Raw genomic sequence first — 15184 nt, 5'->3', positions numbered from 1 at the left:
TGCGAGCGGGTCTGAATCAGGCCCTTAGTCCTTAGGGGGCTGCGAACAAAAATCTGCAAGTCCAGCGGTAACGTAAATGCGGCATATAGCCACACTTACTCGCTGCCACCAGTAAGTCTCATCTAATTGAATTGACCCCATAATGTGAATGTGGCATATATGTTGGGACATATAGAATCCATATAGAGGGCTATCATTATATCAGACATGTGCCATTTCCAGCTGTCATGGAGAAAGCGGTGAGCTACTATCTGGGATATTTGTTTCCTGCTTGGCAGGTCCCTGGTGGCAGTGTTGGGTGTTAAATGATTTGGCTGAGCAGGCTGATCTCTGTGCATTTGCCTGACTGCTCTCTCAGTTGACCCCATAAGTAAGTTCCTGCGGGAGTATTGCAGTATGGTAGAATTGCACTGCTTGGAGTGTTCACTTCTACCTTTCTCAGGTACTACAAGAGTGAATAGATCAGTGTAATTTTACATGTTATTGCTATTGTCTTGTGTATGTACCTTTCGGACAACTTTGTGGTTTGTTTGTCGAGTCTTCTCCAGCCGTTGCTTCTGGTTTTGCATCTAGTAGCTGAATGATGACACATTGTCATCTAAGTAATTTTTTTGGCAAGGAACAAGGGGTACTTAATCTTACCTTGGTTCCAGAAGAATTTGCTGTGAGCTTATGTACTGGCAGACACTATTTTAGGCCTGCTGCTTATTCTGCTGGCCACTTTCATGAAGCAGTCTCGTGGATAACTCCACTCTTTCTCCAGGTTCATGTATTGCCTCTGCAGAGGGGGACTTCAAATATCGATGATACAAGTTTCAGTCTCCTGAAGCCATGTTTTACATCCTGTTTTACAACATTAAGAAACCCAATCAGGAATTCATGTGAAGCCATTTAAATTGAGAGAGAATATTGAGGGAGTGATACCAATAGCTACTATGGAACCTTGTGGGGGAGATATACTAAGCTTAAAATATATTAATAAAATTGTCATTTTTACCAATGGTCTACAACTTTCAGCTGCTAAAGAAAGAAGAATTGCTCAGCACAACAGAACAAGACTTGGCACTACAAAGGACAGAGGCAGAGGCATCTCGGGCTGATCTTCAGGACACCAAAAAGCTGGCAGCTAAACTGAAGAAAGATCTTCGGCAACTGCAAGAGGATAACTCCAAGCTGGCTCAGCATAAGTAAGAAGCGGGGTGGGGAGGGGAGCGGTAACTGAACATGTTTTGAAAGAGCAGTTTTCCAAGTTTTATGACTTTTTCCTGCCAAATGATTGAGTAACTCCAGTGCTCTCCCCAGAAATTTTTTCCAGCTGGGTGGCATCAAGAAGTAGCCGGGTGGGGGCCTTCGCAATAAAAAAATGTTTTAAACCCTGACATTATGATTTAAACTTGAAATAACATTTTATATATTAATTTTCTCTTCTTGTTTGGGGCCCAGTCTTCTGATTATGAAAAAAGCTGCAAAGTTTGTAGGATCTGGTCCTTTTTGTACAGCTCCCAGATACTGTCCCCACTTGCAGGCTCCCAAAGTGTCGGGTGGTAGGCGGTTTCTTGCCGAGTGGTGCACTCGCCCAAAACAGCCTGGGGAGAACACTGAACGCTAGGATCTGAGAACTACCAGCAGCAATGATACTGATACACTAAGGATAATAAGTATACATTAAGACTATAGTATTCAATGATCTCCATGCCAAAAAAAAAAGTTTGAGACGCAGTGATGGTCTTTAAACCTAAATGATGATAAAATATGCTTTTAGATAGAACACATGGCACTTAAAATATTGTCAGATAGCCATGTGTACAATATATCACCCAGTCGGTGCCCACAGACCAGAGCTCCCCATAGCAACAAGTAACAGGTACAGGTGGAATTGAGGTGCTACCCAGTGGCATGTACAGACCAGAAGCTGACGTGTTAATGACTTTCTCCAGAAGTCTATGCTCCAGTAATTAAGTTGCCATGCTTAATGGCATTTGTTGGTTACACAGGACAGAATTGGCAGCAGCTCAGGAAGGAGCAGAGCTAAAGATTACAGAGCTGGAACAGAGGCAACAGGAACTTCAGGATTTTATTCAGCGACTCTCCTTAGACTTGCAGAAGGTAAGAGACCGGTGCCACCATGCTCTCTTAACATCCATTGCATGGTATTAATGCCAGCCCACTCGCAGTATGGACGAGATCTGGCCATTCAGGGCTCAGGCCAAACATCTGGATCTCTTCCAGCTGCGACATTAGTTCACAGGAATCCATGTAAACAAGTCAAAATCTGCAGTCCTCTTCCAATCACATTCACCAGCATGCCCAAAAGTGATCTCATTTATTTTGCTCACTCTTATCTTGTATGGAGGTTATTGTGGGACTAAGGACAAAATATATGTTGTATAGAAATGTGTAGAAATAGAATAACCTGTTTTATGGGTATTTATGTACTGTTTGAGGTTCCTGTATCCTTAATTGGGAGAATATGTATCTTTAGGGGCTCGCCTAGGCATTGAGAATTATTACACACATAATTTAGTAATAGTACTGCTCTCTTCTATCTTTAGAACCAATCTGCAGCCTCCAGTAGTGAGAAGAGACTGATAGAGATCCAGGAGGACTATGAAGCTCTAAAGCTGCAGCATGAACAACTTAAATCTAAGGTGCAGGTCCCACACTTTTGCGCACTTTTTGCATGTTGTGTGCGTCAGTGGGTCTTTAGGAAGTAGAGCAAACAATCGTTCAGCTATTCATGAATGGCTTCCCATGATGATCAAATGTTTCACATCAAAATACTGAGTGGGATAAATGGGTTGGGTACGGGATCCCAGCGGGCAGAATACCGACAACGGCATCCCGACAGAATTAGGTAAGTACCCCTAACACTAATCCACCTTTCCTGCAGCCTAACCCTCCCCTCCCCCAGCCTAAACCTAATACTTAACGTCAGGATGTGAGTGGTCGGGATACGGGATTTCGACAACGGTATTCTGACCGCTGGCATCCCAACCGCCTGGATGCCGACTACATCCCAGATAAATCTAAGATGTAGGCAACTGGTAAACTAAAATGACCTCGGGCCTAAACCTGCCTACAGTCAATGCAATATATGAGCATCACGGGAACTATATTGTACATTTGTCTTCATGTTCAGTATGTTCCTTGCCTGTCTCACTAATTGCTATTCTCGACACTATAACTCAGTACACCTGACCATCCACCCCCTAGATGCCTCTTCTAACTATAGACCTCCAGCACATCCATCCACCTGTGCCTCTGGCATTAGCAGGTCCAGCAACTGGGGTGGCACACTGTTACCAGTCAGACTGCTGTGGATGTATCCAATAACGCTATACAGCCCCACTAACCACAGCAGAGCCATTGTGTATAGTCTCCCATTGCTTACTGACTTGTCAATTTGTTCACTGACTTGAACACGGCGGTGGGAGGTTTCAAATGTTGGTGGTAGTGGATTGAACCTGGCAAGTTACAGTACAAGTACTGCAACATTCACTGTTTAAACTCCACAAACGCCATACATGCAACGACATGTATGAAACGTACTTCATATTTTTTACTTGTTGTTTACATAGATGTAAATATACAGTGGTAATTCTTATGAGTAACTGCACTACTACCTACTGTGGGTGCATTTGTTGTTGAGCTGTGGGTGGGTGGGAAATGTTGCGAGTTTTTGCTGACTGTGCTGTTCTACACCAGATGGCTGTAGAAGTTACAGAAAAGGATGTCTTGATTGTTCGTTTACAAGAAAAAGTCAGCTCGCTGGAGAAGACGCTTGAAAGTAGTTTCTCTGGAGAGGAAGGCCTGCAGGGACTGCTTAAGGAGGTGAGCAAATTAGCAACTGTGCTCAGTTCTGAACCATTTTTATGACTGCACAAAGCTGTATTTCTGACCAATTAGCTCTTGCGTTAGAAACTGACCACAGTATTGTTTGAAGCTGAAATGTTGCTGTTCATGAACACCAAACAAGAAGCATACTGGAGCAGGTGGGGCTAGTTTCTCCCAAACTGCGGGATTGCTGGCATAGAACCCTCACAGTTCTGCCAAGTTGTTGTTTTTTTATTCTTACGTAGCAATTTTGTTCTGGATAAACATTAGATGCAGCATGCTTCTACTTATGTTAATCAATAACACATGAAGGAAGGGGTAATGGAAGGGACTGGTAAGGACCACTGCTGGCTGAGTTCCTGATTCAGCTGCGGACACACTAGCTATCGCAGCTGCAATAGCTCTAATATGGTAATTCAGCAGGAGGCGTCATACCTCCCGCATGCATTACTGATCCGAGTTGCATTCTAGAACATAACAGCGGAGCATCTACAATGCCATGAGCCAGCTAAGTGACCGATGGGGTACTCTGCTGAATCAGGCTCTTAATCCCAACATACTAAAGTGTGATCAGGACTCAAGCTACTGAAAACACAAAATAAATTGTCAATTTACTCTATCTGAAAGAAACTGCAGACATTGATTCAAACATGGGCCACCCACATTGTTCCAAACGTGATCAGACATTGATGTGAAAAGGAAGTTACATTATTTATGATCACCAATATTTTAGTGTTGGCTCCCACTAGTCCGGTTTACTCCCAATATTACTCCTTTCAAAGTACATGCACAAAAATAAACATGCAGAGAAGACGTATCCATGTTCTGTCTAAACTACATCCATATGGGGCACTAACGAGGTGAAGGAATCTAAAGGTTCCAAATGTAAAATGAAAATCCTTTAGTGAGAAACTTGCAAATGTGTAGTTTGGTCATTGTTCCTTTAAGCCGTTGTATTTGGTGGATTTGCCCCTTCCAACACACAGCTTGGTGTTACTATCTGCAGAAAGATGCCCTGGAGATGAGGCTGGATGAGACCAGACTACAGCTGGTGGAGACCAAGACTTTGCACTTGGATACAGTCACGCAGATGGAATCCCAAGTAAATGCCCAATATTCCTAATTTTGTGACAGCACACACCACACAATACTCAGACAGTGCACAAGTTTGTAATATCTTGCATGTAAATACTTTTTGTGCCACCTGAGTAATGTGCATGCTATAATAATAATCTTTAGAATATGTATATGGCATATGGCAGCCCTTACTGTGCGTGGAGCAGGGGAACATGTTTGTGTAGGCTAAGCACTGTGGGCATCCTGCAGTTCAGCTGTCGTAGTACGACGATAGATCTGTACAGTGCCTCAGCACTGTCTTATTAGGTCAGAATTAGACAAACTGTGAGTCTCCAGCTGTTGGGACTTATTGCCTTATTGCTGTAACAGTATTGTATAGACTAGCAGCGGTTGGCAACGTTTGGCACTCCAACTGCTGTGGAATTGTACATAACAGCATGCCCTGCCACAGTTTCAGCATGCCCTAACAACAAAACATCAGGGCATTCATCGTTCCACAGCAGCTGAAGTGCCACACAATTAGGGCTTGTACACACAGGTGCTTTCCGCATACCTACGGACCACTCAGAGCTTTGCTGGCTGCTTTTTTTTCCCAATAGACAGCAAAACTAAACAGTCAGCTACAAGAGACACAAGATTTGCTACAGCAGAAGGAAACCGAATTGAACCAGTTCAAAGAGGAAAGCTCCTTACAGGTCAGTGTTATTTATGTGTGCATATCTATTTACCCATCTATGTTTATACATTTCGGTACATTATGTGTCTATATGTATACTTATTTGGAAATGTCAGTGTTGCTGAATGGTGCTCGGCTTGTTCCGAGTCCCGTAAATGTAACATCCATGACAGTGATGATGCCAAACTTCAAAACACCTTTCAGTGGCAGTCGTTTCTCAAGCTGCAGTTCTGAGTATACATAGAAGAAGGGCGTCTATCTAAGTACATCTGTACCGGAAATAAAACAATTCAGGCTTATCTGTAAAGTTCTCTTTCTTAAATATCTCGCTGTTGGTATGCTTCATGGGCTTTCCAACATGATGTGTTCGTATAAAAGGAGAATCACCAATAGTGTAGTATATCCAGACAATCTATTTAATATAAAAAAACAGACAAATTATAATGTGTACATTAGAATAGAATAACCACAGCTTATCTGATAGGAAAAGGTTTCAAAAGATTAGAGAGGTGTCCAACTGTTTTTGAACGACGCGTTTCTACTTCAGGGTCCATAGGGGGTCCACAGGGTTGACCTTGGGGATATAGCTGGATCAGGATCCATGGGCACCACACAGTTAAGCTTTTAGCTCCCAGGATGCACTTGGGTCCTCCTCTATACCCCGCCCCCGAGCCACAGGCACCTCAGTGTAAGCTGGTGCCCGGCCGGACTCGGTCACCGCGCAGGGGGGCTGCAGGAGCAGCCCCCAGAAGCTTTTTATTTTCTAATAGATTTTATTTATTTTAGTTTCTCTTTTTACTACAGACGGCAGCGAAGGGCTGTCTGTACAGACGCCCACGCTGCCGCTCTGATCCCGACTGGCGCCGCGACGCCAGTACTGATATGGGGATCGCGGCGGGAGGACAGAGTCCGTACTAGCCGGACTCTGTCTACCTCCCAGGACTGCTGCCGGAGTCGCCGGGGATTCAGGTAAGCCGCGCGTCGCTGGCTAGCAGCGGCGCGCGGAATACCTTAAATGCAGTCCTTTAGCCTCCGGTCCTGGGGACAGACCGGAGGCTGCTGGCAGTGGCGGCGGGCCCCCCCCATAACCCGTGGGACCACTAGACCACCAGGGATAACCGGCAAGCGGGAAGCCAGCATCCCTGGGGTTAATGGCCAGCCAGGGGAGGAAGCCTTCCCTGTTCAGCGGCTCCTCCCCTCAGCTCAGCGCGCTTTTCAGCCTGCATGTCTAGCGTCCCTGAGCTGCAGTTCACTCGGCCACTCCTCCTCTGAGGTCTCTGGCGGCCATTTTTTTCTACATATGGCAGCGCAGATCCCTCAGGGAGCACGCGGACCGGTCCCCCTGTGTACCTCTCCCCTGTTAGGACGGCGTACACAGCACTATAGCCCTCCCAGACACTGAATCTGGGCGGTTGAGTGTAGTGTAAAGGTGCAGTGAGTATATCTTCCTGCATGGTATGTGACTTTTGCTAGTGCTGCTGTCTGTATTTTTCTCTTATTACTGTCAGCTTATATCTATCTCTTTCCTTCTTCCTTAGCCCTACAGGTGTGGAGGAGGGGCTTTTCTACTAACCTCACATATATAAATCAAGTATTTGTGAGGTCTGTCACATACAGTTGTGTGCTGCACAGTGCCATATTCAGGACTGTTGTTCAGCACACAGGGAAGTGCAGTTCTTTTTTCCTCTATTGCCATATATATTTTGTCTGTACATTATATTTGGTTATGTCTGAGGGTGAAGTTGAGCACTCCGGGACTCCAGTGTTGTTTTCCTGCAGGCGCTGCTCTGCGGGATCACATAGGGAAGAGGCATCTCTGGATGGCCTTTATGAGCGGTGTCAGTTGACTCCTGGTCAATCCAGACCCCCTATGACACAGGAGCCACCATGGGCTATGTTTTCACAGGTGCTGGTGTCTCTGGCGGACCGCCTTGCGGCTCCGTCTGCTGTCCCTACGAGGACTCTGTCCCAGCCTACCATTTCCCATTACCAGTGTACCCCGCAATTATTGCAGAGTTCCTCTGGGTCACAGACTGTGGACCCTTATTCAGGATTGCCTATCTATTTTCAGGCCACTCCTGCTACACAACAGTCTGTGGTGCCTTTCCAGACCAATGTGGCAGCTCCTCCACCATGGGTGGACGTGCTCTCCAGTTCAGTCCAGAGTCTGGCAGCTGCATCTTCGACTTTTCAGTCGATGCTGCACAATGACAGGTCTGCAGGGGCGTCTAAGCGTGCACATAAGTTGCATGCGGCGCAGATTTCGGACACTGAGGGGTCCTCAGATGAGGGTGATGTCCAGGACGACTCCGATTCGTACACCTCGGCTCAGGAGTTGGAATCTCGGTCGTCTATTAATGTACGAGCTCTGGTTAGGGCGGTGCGTGCCATTCTCCTAATAGAGGATGAGGCACCTGATCCTAAGTAGAAATTCCCTAGTTTTTAAAAAAAACAAAAAAAAAAAACTAAAAAAAACTAAGGTGACTTCGGCGGTATTCCCCCTATCTGATCAATTAACGGATCATATGGCGGTGGCTTGGCAGACACCCAGTAAGAGATTTGTGCCTCAAAAGAGGTTGGCTTCCAATTATCCATTCCCGGAGGCGCATTGTAGGAAGTGGGTAGCTCCACCGGCGGTGGATTCCCATGTCACACGCCTTATTAAGAGTGCTACGCTGCCAATACCGTCAGTTTCCTCGTTAAAGGATCCCACGGACAGAAAGGTTGAGGCTTGCCTTAAGTCTATTTATTCCCTCTCGGGAGCAATTGCTCGCCCGTCCAGGGCCATTTCCTGGTGGCTAAGGCCATTAGGGTTGGGCCAATGCCTTAGGGGACACTTTTCCTGAGGATACTCAGGAAGTCCAGAGGGCATTACTAGGACAGATGAGTGATGCGGCTTCTTATATTGGAGAAGCTTCCTTGGACGCTAGTCTGCTAACCTCTAGGGTGTCGGCTGCGGCTGTGCATGCCCGCCGCTCCTTATGGCTGAGGTCCTGGAGAGCAGACGCTGATTCAAACAAGGGCCTGGAGGCCTTACCTTTTAATGGGGAATTACTTTTTGGTCGAGACTTGGATAGGATCGTGGATAGACTGGCTAGGTCCAAGAAACAAGCTTAGAGTGCCAGGCGTCCCTCTTCCAAACAGGAAGATAAGCCTTCCGCCTGATGGGACGGGCCTCCCTCTGGGGGATCCCAAAGGGGAGGCCGACTTCTTCATTTCGCCCAGAGCTGGTTCAGTACCACCACCGATGCCTGGGTGCGAGAAGTGGTCTCCCAGGGGTACGCCCTGTCTTTTCGGCGCAGACCGCCTCACTAGTTTTTCTGCACGAGTCCTTCTCAGGACATAGCCAAGGCTATGCTGATCAGGGAAGCTATAGACTCCTTGCTGACTGCAGGGGTCATTGTACCTGTTCCACAATCTCAGCATGGGATGGGGTACTATTCTGCTGTTTCTGGTACAGAAACCCAATGGCTCCCATCGACCCGTTCTAAATTTAAAGTCTTGGAACAGGTTTCTCAGGATTCCCAGGTTCAGAATGGAAACCTTGTGTTCCATAATTCTGGCTATGGAACCAGGGGATTACATGGTCTCCCTGGATATCCAGGACGCTTACCTCCATGTGCCGATAGCAACGTCACATCAGAGGTGTCTGCGGTTCGCTCTGTTGCACCGTCACTACCAGTTCCGGGCTCTCCACAGCGCCGAGGGTGTTCACCAAGGTGATGGCAGTTATGGCTGCCCACCTTCGGAACCAGGGGGTACGGTTGTTAGCGTATCTGGACGACCTCCTATTGCTGGCAAGCTCTCCGGAGGTTCTGCTGCAACATCTCCAACTGACGGTGGCTTGTCTGCAGATGCACGGGTGGTTAATAAATTGGAGGAAGTCATCCCTGATCCCATCTCAGCAGATGGTCCATCTGGGGGCCCTCCTAGACTCTCATCAGCAGCGGATCTTTCTAACTCCAGAAAAGGTATCTTCCCTACAGTTGCGGATACGCAGTTGCCTGGATTGTGCCAGTCTTTCGGTACACTCGGCAATGAGAGTGCTGGGTTCCAGGGTGTCGGCATTCGACATGGTGGAATTTGCCCAGTTTCACTCCAGGCCTCTGCAGAGGCTGATTCTAGCAAACTGGAATGGGTTGCCTCACCGGATCCGGTCACAGACCCTGGTGCTATCTCCGGATGTACGACAGTCCCTGAATTGGTGGCTTTAAACAGCTCACCTTCTCGAGGTTCGCCCCTTTTGGATCCCAGACTGGGTTCGGCTCACGACAGATGCTAGTCTTCGGGGTTGGGGGGCGGTGACAGGCTCCTTGTCACTTCAGGGTCGTTGGACAGCGGAGGAAGCGGCTCTCCCCATTAATGTTCTGGAACTAAGAGCCGTGTACAGGGCTCTGCAGTCGGCCGGCACCACTCTTCACGGAAGGGCGGTGCAAGTGCAGTCAGACAACGCCACCACGGTGGCGTACATCAATCACCAGGGAGGAACTCGCAGCCGGGCTGCGATGGCAGAAGTGTCTCACATCCTAACCTGGGCGGAGTGCCACTTTCCAGCGATCTCTGCAGTCTTCATTCCCGGAATCCTCAATTGGGAGGCAGACTTCCTCAGCCGTTACGACGTGCATCCAGGGGAATGGTCGCTTCATCCAGAGGTATTCCAACTACTCATGGACAAGTAGGGACTGCCGGAGATGGACTTGATGGCCTCTCGTCACAGTCACAAGTTGCCCGTGTACAGGTCAAGGACAAGGGACGACGGCGCCAGTCTGGTGGACGCTCTGTAGGTCAGATGGACGTTTCAGCTGGCATATCTGTTTCCTCCGATGTCCCTTCTGCCTTGGGTCCTGCGCAAGTTCTATCAGGACGGAGGCACTCTGGTACTGGTGGCCCCAGCGTGGCCAAGACGTCCGTGGTACTCCAACCTACAGAGTCTGTCCATCGACGTTCCGTACCTTCCTCCTCAGCGGCAGGACTTGTTGTCTCAGGGGCCCTACCTTTACCCGGATCTGGGTCGTCTGTCTTTGACGGCGTGGCTCTTGAGACGGCCGTCTTAAGGTCCCAGGGCTTTTCTAGTTCCGTTATTTCCACCATGCTGAGGGCACGCAAGCCTGCTTCTGCAAGGATTTACCATAGAGTGTGGCACACGTACTTTCAGTGGAGTGAGTCCAGAAACTTATGATCCTCAGGTATTCAGAGTTTCAAGGATTCTGGCTTTTCTTCAGTCGGATTTGGACTTAGGTTTACGCCTTTCCTCTCTGAAGGTGCACGTGTCTGCTTTATCGGTTTGGTACCAACGTAGAATTGCTATGTTACCGGACGTACAGACTTTTTTTCCGGGGTGTTCTCAGGATTCTCCTGGCTATTGCTTCAGCAAGGAGGGTTTTCGAGTTGGGGGCACTTTCATGTAGTCCCCCCTTCTTAATTATTTTCTCCAGGACAGAGCAGTGCTTCGCACTCGTCCTGAGTGTTTAACCTAAGGTTGTCTCTAAGTTCCATATCAATCAGGAACTGGTGGTCCCAGCCTTTCAGTCCCCTGATCTTACAGCAGGGGAGACTTCGTTGGACATTTTCCGTGTTCTCAGAGTTTATGTTGATCGGACTGCTTCTGTTCGAAAGTCCGACTCCTTGTTTGTCCTCTTTGGTTTTCATAAGAGGGGTTGGCCTGCCAGCAACCAGACTTTGGCCTGTTGGTTTTGTTCTGTTATTAGGGAGGCTTAGATACGAGAGCATTTACCTGTTCCAGCCTCTGTTAAGGCTCATTCCACTCGTTCTGTGGGCCCTTCTTGGGCTGCTAAACGTGGTGCCTCAGCTGTTCAGCTGTGTAAGGCAGCCACTTGGTCTTCGGTTCAAACGTTTCTAAGATTTTATGCGTTTGACACCTTTGCCTCTCAGGATGCATCCTTCGGGCGCAGGATTCTCCTTTCTGCACAGGAGCGTCCCCGCCCTTAGTTGAACTGCTTTGGGACATCCCCAAGGTCAACCCTGTGGACCCCCTATGGACCCTGAAGTAGAAAACAAGAGATATGGTAAGAACTTACCTTTGTTATCTCTGTTTCTACGAAGTCCATAGGGTCCACAGGGCGCCCGCCCTGACGCACCTGGCTTCTAATGGGCTGTGTTGCTGGTCACCGGTATTTCCGTCTCCTTTTTCTGTGAGTATGGTTTCTTGTGTGTTCCAGTCTTCCTTCTCTCTGTTCCATATTCTCCTCCGGCCTAGGCTGCTTACCAACTGAGGTGCCTGTGGCTCGGGGGCGGGGTATAGAGGAGGACCCAAGTGCATCCTGGGAGCTAAAAGCTTAACTGTGTGGTGCCCATGGATCCTGATCCAGCTATATCCCCAAGGTCAACCCTGTGGACCCTATGGACTTCGTAGAAACAGAGATAACAAAGGTAAGTTCTTACCATATCTCTTGTTTTCGTCCTGTCAAGACTTCATCAGTTAAGTCTCTATTCATCAGGTATGCCTGTATAGTTGCATTTCCGGTAACTATTTACTTAATTATGTGTACTCATTTACTGCTCCTTGATAAGCATATTTCTTTTATTTATATTCAGATATATAATATTATGTTAATAAATTGGTGCCTCAATTGAATTTCTCACCAACCATTAACTTGCTACAAAGTTGCTAGATCACCCTTCTGACTTTAATGTTTTTGCTGTATCAGCTGAAGGCCCTTGAGCAAAAGTTGCAGAAAGTCCGCGAGAGGCTACAAGTTGGAGAGGAGAAGCTTAAGGAGAAAGAGGAAGAAATCAAACTGTGTGTGGGTATCTATGGTTTCCTTCTCTATCACAAGCTCTCATCGCTGCTTCTAATCTACACTCATGCAGAGTAACTGGCCTTACAGGCAAATACGCGCACAACTGCATTACTGATGGCTCGGAAGACTCCTAAAGGAACTACATTTTATTTTCAAAGCAATATTTACCAGTCAGTGGGGTTATTTACTATTAAAATGCATACAGTATGTGTGCATACCATACAACAACCAATCAAACATTAGCTTTGGTTGGTCTTGTGAAAGCTAGTAGGTGATTGCTTACTGTGGGTTATGCGCACCTCCTTTATGAAAAATTATGTAATTGTATCGCTATAAGAGGATAAGATGACTACTAGACTTGAAAATTGTCTGTTTTCTTGGTTCCTGGATCCTGCATTCAGCAAGCCGAGCTGAAATCCGAGACCGATAAACTGACACAGCAGCTACACATCGTGAGACAGCAGTGTGCAGAGAAGATAGAGAGACTAGAGGCCCAAATCTCCGCTCTGGAAAGTGCCCGAGATTTTGATAGGACGTCCACGCAGCACAATATTGTAAGCTACGTTTTTATCTGGTATTTCAGCAACCATACAGGAGATGTCAGATAAATAATTTGTAATACATGTAAAATGGTAACTGATGAAATATTATCTTCAAATGTATATGTGAACATTTTATTAAGACAGAACTTAAGTTTGTAACCTCAGCCATGAGGGACACAGACCTAACCAGGTTTTATGCATAGACAACAGGACACCTTTAAGCAAACTTTCTCTGTTCCTTCTTACAAAGTGTAATTTTTTTTTTTAACGGAGAAGTTTGGGTTACTATTAGAGATGTCACAGTCACTTACAGATGTGTCTTCATACATCTAGCCTCCTTGCGCATTAAACAGCTCTTCTAGTCGTGCCGTGGCGTGGCTCTGTAGCGCAGAGCGTCTTTTTGTGCGACTTTTTCACTTTATATGCAAAGTGATGTGAATAGGATACATAAGCAACTTATATTGATTAAAAATGATATGCAGCGTGCCTATATTCTGTGTGCAACTGTATCTGCATGCAAAATGCTACGTTACAGTATCACAGCCACTGTGACGTAGCATTTTGCATGCAGATATAGCCGCAGTCGCACACAGAACATAGGAATGCCGCATGTCATTTTAATCGGCATAAGCTGCTTGTGCGTCCTATTCGCACCACTTTGTGAATGAGATGCATTTTAAGGGAAAAAGTCAAACGCGCTCACGTGTTGTGTAATGCGAATTGAATTTGTAGAGATGTATGTGGACACCTCTTTATGCTACAGATAACTGTGTGGGACTACTTAAGACTTATAACATTTGCAATTAGGACTAGATTTTATGGCACTTTAAAAAAATAATTACTGGACTCTTTTGACCAAAATTATTTTAATTCAATTACACGTTACATTAAGTTTTATTAAATGCATCATCCCAAGATAATTCTCCCTTCTCCTGTATTGAATGTAAAATATAATCACTGCAGCGTTTAGGACAGTTATGGTGTTTTTTTCATAGGTTTTGGGGGGTTTTATTGCATTTTTGCCATCTTTTTACAGGGTGCTGCATTTACGCAAGAAAATACGGTACAGAGTTGACCCACATTAGAACTTTTCTTTATTTGAAACCTGAGTTTAGATTTCGGAAGGCTTCCAAATGCTTATCTGTTATTTTCTACAGAGTCAACTGGAACAAGAAAATGAGTCTCTAAAGGCAAAGAACCAAGGTCTGGAAACTGCCCTGAGGATGCAGGAAGCTGATCAGGAGAAGTTAAAGGTGTGTCCATGCAAAGCGAGATCTACCGTTCTGTATCTTTATGCCTGCCTGTAGCATTAATAACAGCCTTTATAATGATAGAAGTCATCCCGCAGAGATGATTTGGAAATCTAGCCCATAGTGGTTTATTAACTAAGTGTCGGGTTCTAAAACCCGGCGCTGCCAATCATGAAATTTAAAAGGGCAATGCTTTTACTAGCCAAACATGGCTAGTAAAAGCATTGCCCTTTTACATTTTGGGAATAAACACAATCAAGAGCGCCGAGTTTTAGACCCTGTCTCTCAGTAAGCAAACCTCTAAAGCCGCGTACCCACTAGCAAATACTGGCATGACAATACGATTACAACATCATAATCGTACCATCGTTCCCCTTCCCCCTGCAGTGCCTACACTGAACGACTGATCGTTCAGTGTAGGCTCCCTCCTTCATTCCTGAACATGGCCAATCTGTCGTTTTCGGCAGATGGACCAGCATGTTCAGCCGATGATTAATGTCGGAAACGACCAGTGGGAGCGCGCATCACTGGTCGTTTCCGACATAGTGCACGATTTGTGCACAATTACTGAGCGATTGACATCGTAATCGTGCAATCGCTCAGTAACATCACGTAGTGGTTACGCGGCATTAGTCATTATGCATTATACTATGTTGGGTCTGAATGTAGATGAAGAATCCATTTTATGTTAAGTAGGATGCAGCTCATGTTGGATGGAGTTAAGATGTAAGTTTCCACCACAGAGAGATGAGCTCAGGGGAGACCGTTTGCACCTTGCACATTATTTTGGGGGTGTGGTAGGAATACATCTCTCCGCACTATATAGTAGAGGTGTGATAGGGTAATAAAGTACATTTGTGTAAGGGTTTGGTGCAACATGCAGGAGTTGCTTCAGCTTAGGTAGAGCGGATGTAAGTACTTTAGAGAGCAGTTGGTGTCTATAGTAATGTTTGCATATTATTATGCCACTTGTGATGGAGGTTATGCCAGAATGTATCAGTCCCTACATGATGTTTTCTCCTGGATTTCTTCAATATTTGTGTT

At 46.3% G+C, this 15184-nt stretch overlaps 1 protein-coding gene across 7 annotated transcripts in view; it reads left to right on the top strand.

Moving 5' to 3' along the window:
- The window catches only part of GOLGA1 (golgin A1), a 43226-nt gene that overhangs the window by 15893 nt on the left and 12149 nt on the right, over positions 1–15184 (top strand). For all 7 annotated transcript variants that reach the window (XM_088471104.1, XM_088471106.1, XM_088471105.1 and 4 more), the window contains 9 exons: positions 1018–1187; positions 1995–2106; positions 2553–2648; positions 3706–3831; positions 4841–4936; positions 5511–5606; positions 12256–12351; positions 12750–12902; positions 14048–14143. In XM_088471104.1, coding sequence (XP_088327230.1) covers positions 1018–1187; positions 1995–2106; positions 2553–2648; positions 3706–3831; positions 4841–4936; positions 5511–5606; positions 12256–12351; positions 12750–12902; positions 14048–14143 — 1041 coding nt within the window. The remainder of the gene's footprint in view (positions 1–1017; positions 1188–1994; positions 2107–2552; positions 2649–3705; positions 3832–4840; positions 4937–5510; positions 5607–12255; positions 12352–12749; positions 12903–14047; positions 14144–15184) is intronic.

The sequence above is a fragment of the Taudactylus pleione genome, unplaced genomic scaffold, assembly GCF_031769625.1.
Source record: "Taudactylus pleione unplaced genomic scaffold, aTauple2 ptg000110l, whole genome shotgun sequence".
Taxonomy (NCBI): Eukaryota; Metazoa; Chordata; class Amphibia; order Anura; family Myobatrachidae; genus Taudactylus; species Taudactylus pleione.
The sequence above is the reverse complement of the archived record's forward strand: the minus strand, read 5'-3'. Positions and strand labels throughout refer to the sequence as shown.